We start from the raw sequence: 6,000 nt of genomic DNA on the forward strand, positions 1-6,000 counted from the left end.
TTTGTATGGCATCGCACACACACGCCCGCCCGTCGCTCCTTCAGCCCTCTTCCCTCCAGCCTGCTGCTTCCTACAACCTTAACCACCGCCTCACCTTTGCATCCCAGTCCGCCCTTCGCCTCTCAAACCGGGCCTCGCCCATGCGGTGGCTATTAGCAGCGGCGCAGGGCTGAATAGGGACTGTGTGTACGAGGGGAACCGGGAAGATGCTGTGGCCTCAGCAGGTTTCCTTTCAATAACAGTGGGCGCGAGGCAGGAGAAAACGCCGTCAGAAACACTGACCCCACTCCCACCGACTCCCCCCGGCTGTTTCTTCACTTTTGCCTCCACCTTCGGGCCCTTATCTCCTCACAGCTTCATCTCACCCCTCAGTGTCGCCTTTCTTTTAATCCCACCCCCCCCCCTACACACACGCTCTGCTTTTACCTGCACATGCACGGAGACCCCGGCAAAGAAAATGGGAAGCACCAAAGCCGCCGGGATGGAGGCGTTATTCAAATCAGCACAAACTGGATTTAAAGCTACGTGTTTGACTTTCCGTGGCGACCGCTCGCCAGCGACTGTTTTCAAGTGGAGTTATTAAAAATGTTGTATTCCTTCTGCGGAGCGCGTAATGAACAACATCTGAGCACGCCGGGGAGCTGCAGACGGTTTAATCAGACGTTTGCCTTTGAACGCGTGTGCAAACCCGCGCTCAAAGCGGCGTTTGCTAATGCGCCTAATGGAGCCTGGAGGTCCCGCGTTCGCGTCGGCCCATGTGGAGGCAATTTGCGCTGTTTGTTAGCGCCGAGATGAACTGGGTTTGGATCTCGCAAGTTTACGGTTCATGTAGACGCTTTATGATTTTCTGCGCCTTTCATGGGGTTTTTCTGCAGTATCCAGGGATAATTTCAGTCTCTTTCTTTGTGTTTATCTTTCTCCTTCTGATCTTCGAGCCTTAAGTTCACCTCAGGACTGGTATTATACAGTGAGCTTGCAAGCGAGAGTGGGCGGAGGCCGCGGTGCTTCCCAGTCTGTTGTCTGAGGCGCATTCCTCTCATAGTACTGTCCTCTGTAGTTTTTGTAACCATAACGAACGTCGAACGTTGTGTGTTTAATTGAATCACTGCGGTGACTGTGTGTGTGTGTGTGTGTGTGTGTGTGTGTGTGTGTGTGTGTGTGTGTGTGTGTGTGTGTGTGTGTGTGTGTGTGTGTTCTGCCGTTCTGCCTCGTCACTGTTTAAGGTGATGCGATGCAGTTGTGTTCACACTGGGGCAGACGGCCCCACAGCACCCGCTGAGGTCTCCGTTGTCTCTGTAACAGGAGCCCGGAAAGGCAACGCTAGCGTGACATCTGTTGTCGTATGCCTGTAGCCTTGGGAGGACGGATGGCTGAGGTGGTGAGGAAAACCCAACCGTCACGGGGGAATTTCCACGGCTCAGCGGCGTCTTGGCAGGAGCTGCGGCCCGAGCTGAGGAGCATGTGAGGGCCAAGGCTGCTGACAGAGGTCTCTGGTTGTGGTACGACGTGTTGAAAGGCAAGGCAGTGCTGCACCGCCTCACAAAAAAAAAAAAAAATAGAGATTGGGGTTAGAGAATCTTTACTGGATGATGTCATGTTAACATCAAAAGCTCTGGGCCGCGTTGGGAGTTGAGGCTGTTTCTGTGTGTGGGTGTGTGTCGAAATGCTGTCATCGTGTGTTGTGATTGTATCCCGTTGCCCTTTTCTGCTCTCTCACACAGATTAGCGCACACACCTCTGCTCCGTTATCTGCCACGGCGCCCCGTTCACCACTGAGACTTGTGCTGTAGAGCCTCTTCAGGTTGTCGGAGGCGAGGAGTGTTTATGAGTCAGTGGAGGAACCTTTTCTCACCTCGGCACCGGCAGGTTAAACCATTTAATGCCGTTCACAGTGAGCTAAGAAACTAGACAGGAGTTCCTATCGGTTTTGAGGATGAGTGGGATGATGTGATTGGCTGATCCCCTGCTCAGTATGTAATCATGCATTAAGTCCAATTAACAACCACACACAGCTAATGTCTGGCAAACACAAATACCACATATTCATTTGTTGTTAAATGTTAGTCTGACATAACATGTGAGGTTTGCCTGTGCCTCCCTGTGATTAGACTAATCTGGAATCCGCCGCGTGTCCTACAACACATCAGCGTGTCTGGACACAGGGTTTTCCACACAAAGCGTAGCTCAGCAGTGAGAGTCGAGTCAGGAATTCAACGGTCCCTCCTCAGTCTCTGCAGATGGTGCTATTCCCTGTGTGGCCAACAGGGGGCTGACCAGCAAGTAAATTGCTTTTTCACCGCATTGTGTTAAACACATAATAACAGTGTAAATAGTAATGTAGGATAATAATGTATTTTTATGCTCTTAAAAGAAAAAGAAATAATTCTTCATTCTCTGTGTCCTGGAATCGAGGCTTTACTTTTCAGCATTTAATTTGATAAACAGATTATCCTGCCTTTGTGTCGTCTTCATAAAGAGACGTGGCTACTTGTATTTATAGATTTGTTTATAGGAAGGAAGTGATTTTAGTCAAGAACGAAGGCAGATGAGTACTGATGGAAAAACACTGTTGTCAGCGAGTCTATAGGAAGCGCTGAGAGAGGGAGAGGGTGAGTAGGTCCTGTGGTCTGGCTGGAGATTCCTCAGTGTGATGACACTGGGGAATGATGCTATTATTCATTCAGCTGCTCCCACTGAGTCATTCAGCAGGGAAACCTGAAGCGGAGCGCTTGTATCCAGGTTCTTATGTGGTGTTAGAATGCACACAGATTTCCCAGGCCCTATTTTCCCTCTGTTTACCTGCGCGGAATGAACCCCACGTCGAGCTGCGAGGGCAAATTTGTCTCCGACAGCACTTCCCTGGCACAGATACGAGCTGGTGAAACCTTAATCTGATTAGCTCTGGGATATTTACAGCTCTAAGTCCAGCGTTATCAGGACTCATCTTGTTTTTGTTGCACAGGTCTACACACACAGGCGCAAAGGGAGGTTTTAAATGAGAAGGCTGAGAGATACTGAGGCAATGAAGGATATGTTGAACGCCAACGTTGCTGTTGTTTGATGCTTTTGCTTCCTGGGGGCGTGTCCTCTGCTCCACCGGTACAGTGGACGCCCTGGCCTTCGGTTGCAGCTGAAGGGCAGCGCTCTCCTGCCCAGATGCACACATGTACTGTTCCACTCCGCTGCTCTGGTGCTTTTAGCTCAGGCTGCCCACAGACCGACTCTCTCCTCCTCCTCCATTCAGATCCTCCTACACGTCAGCTGCTGCATCTCTGCATCATCTTATCCTGCTTCTCAGCTCACTCTCAAACAATAAACAACAAGAAAAACAAAAACAAATGTTGCGCTAATACTGAGATCACTGCTGAGATCACATTCATTTGTGTTTGTTGGTATGTAGTGAAAATGGGAACACCCTTTAACGCCTAACAGTTATTTTCTACAGGAATTCATTCTCATATCTTCCTTGTGGTTGAAAAATACATTATCCGTCGTTAATAGCTTTTTTTTCAGTTCAGGTTCCCTAAAGCACAACTTCTAATCTGCGAAGTCACCCTGGCCACTATTTTTTTATTTTTTTATTCCCCCACTTAAATCTAGTTCTTTCACCTGCCCCACAAATCACTATCATACATCACTCCTTGACACGGCGCCACACTCGGCTGCACAACAACTTCCCGGTGGGCACGTTTGAGCCAGACAGTATTTAGAGGAGGTCAGAAAGAGACTGACAGAAGGAATGAGGAATTGAACTGCGTGAGCACAGACAATAATAATTGCCTTTGTGTACAGTGTAGCATTGTTCATACTGAAAAAGTCCTAATAAGGTTTTTCTATATAGTGGGAGACATCTATTCCTAATAGAGCTTCATATAACAAACCTGGGCGCTACCTGCTGTGCTTGAGCTGCAGGTCTCTGCATGGAGGGGCCGTTGTTACCGCTCCTCCACTGCCGGGCAGATTTATCGCAGTCATTATTAAACTAACAGCACTTGAGTGCTTTCCCTTCTTGGAACAACGGCAGTGATGTAGAAGACGCCGTTGCTGACGAGCCGTTTTTCAGCAGCACGTTGGCGACGCGGACGAGCGGCTGCGTGGGAAACTGCCATGTTTTGCTTGTAGCGTGCAGCCGTGCAAACAGCGTATTGACGAGTGCCTGGTGGGAAAAGAAAGTTGAGTCATAACTTAAATAAAGAATAAGCCCCCCCCACTGTGGGTGGTGGAGGCACCGAGCAGCCGCTGTGGATTTTACTGACACACTGGCAGCCCACTTCAAACTATGGCCACAACCCTTTGGGCTGCGCGTTGCCATTTTGTTTGTGTCCATGACGGCACATGGCAAATGAAAGACTGCGATTGTGTGTGTGTGTGTGTGTGTGTGTGTGTGTGTGTGTGTGTGTGTGTGTGTGTACAGTACACAAACCTCTGCGCTAAGTATCACCTCGGCTGCATCCTCTAATTGAAGGCATTCCTGCTGCATGACACTAGTTTTCTTTCTAAAATTGCTCCCCACCCCCTGGATGCTCCTCGAGGACCCCCCGGAGGTCGCTGGGCACAGCTTCGCCCCTGTGTTAAATGACTGTTCACTATCCCCGGTTGCGTGCATCAACACGCAGATTAGCGCGCGCGCGCACACGCACACACACACGGGCACACCCGCCTCCTCAGAAGCGGCTCTCGGTTGGTCCAGCAGCCGGTCAGTCTTTGTCCTCCCGTGCGCTGGCAGTCGTGTGAGTGAAATGGGACCGGATCTCTGGAGCTGCTTGGAAAACGACAACAGCGAGCGATCGTCAAGATGCTGATGGCGACACGTCGGAGAGATGCGCAAATTGTCAAGAGCGGAGCTTGCGGTTCCTGCGCCGATTCCTAAGTTGTGAGCGTCACGGCCGGCTGCGCCTTGCGGACCCGTTAGGGGGCATTTTATCTCTGTAAGTGGAGGAGCCTCCGAGGGAAAATCTGAGTTAAGGGTGCCTAATTCATGGGGCGTGCGGGGCGGTGAACGGACCCCGGTGTTGCGTAAAGCGCCAGCGCTGCCGATTCGCGCGAGTTGGGACGCGGAGCGCTCCTCTCGGGAAAGGATGAACAACTCCAAGAATCAAAAGGTGAGCGTGCTGTGCGGTCGATCCCGATGTGGACTAAACTAAAACACGGAACGTGTTGTTCAGTCGTCATTCAGCCAATCATTGAAGGACTTAACGTAACGCGTCGCGGCGTTAGACGGAGTCCAGGCGACAGATTGTTACTGTAACTCCGGAAAGTCGGCACCGTCATTTTTAAAGTGTCCGCGTTATTCTCTCACCCCCTCCGTTGTCGCTCGAACATAACCAGGGCGTATTTTGAGCCGCTCGCATGTTTGGATGAATTCGGCTCGCAGCCGATTCAGCCAATCATAGAACTCTTCCGTGACCATCACGCCGCTTCTCACGCTGTTCCTTTCTGACTGTAAGGAGATTATGGAAGAGTGGAAAAAGACGACGGTGAATCCACAAATGGTGCCTGTGTTGCACGGGACTGGTACAGAGTGCAGTTGCAGGATGTGCTGCTTCTACAGTAATAATAGAAACTATTTGTCATGTTAAATACCTTGGCTTTATTTCTCTACTGTGAGCAGCGAGTCTGAGTTTGATGTTTTCCCCCCGGTGATGTAATGTCACAGTGTCTGAGAGTGGAAGCGTTGTGACAACTGTGGGCTATGACTGCAGTAATGACTTGAATCCCTCAGTCTTCAGCCTTTTCCCTCACATGTCAAAAGAAGAGCGCCGCCATGCTCATCATAATTATGCTTTTTGTGTTGTGTTTTGACCAGACTCCGCGGATGTCAATCAACGTGCACTACTGTATCTTGGACGTTGTTTTAGGAAGCAGTCCATCACGTCCACTGCTGCAACACACACAGACTCACACAGAGCTGCAGGAACTGAGCCTGAGCGTGTGTGACAGCCACTCGTCCCATTTGTTTTTTCATTTCTTGTAGTGCGACTGCCCGACTGCCGGCCCTGA

At 50.4% G+C, this 6,000-nt stretch overlaps 1 protein-coding gene across 8 annotated transcripts in view; it reads left to right on the plus strand.

The window, feature by feature from the left end:
* rtkna (rhotekin a) overlaps positions 1-6,000 on the plus strand; it is a 38,471-nt gene that overhangs the window by 16,396 nt on the left and 16,075 nt on the right. The window contains exon 1 of one of the 8 annotated variants that reach the window (XM_029163447.3): positions 4,725-4,928. The exons of 6 other annotated variants lie outside the window; for them this stretch is intronic. Coding sequence is in view for 1 of the 2 variants with exons in the window: in XM_029163446.3 (XP_029019279.1) it covers positions 5,079-5,102 (24 nt within the window). In the remaining variant the exon portion in view is untranslated. Of the gene's footprint in view, positions 1-4,724; positions 5,103-6,000 lie in introns of those variants that run through there. One more of the 8 variants, XM_029163446.3, reaches the window with a different exon arrangement.

The sequence above is a fragment of the Betta splendens genome, chromosome 9, assembly GCF_900634795.4.
Source record: "Betta splendens chromosome 9, fBetSpl5.4, whole genome shotgun sequence".
NCBI classification, from domain to species: domain Eukaryota; kingdom Metazoa; phylum Chordata; class Actinopteri; order Anabantiformes; family Osphronemidae; genus Betta; species Betta splendens.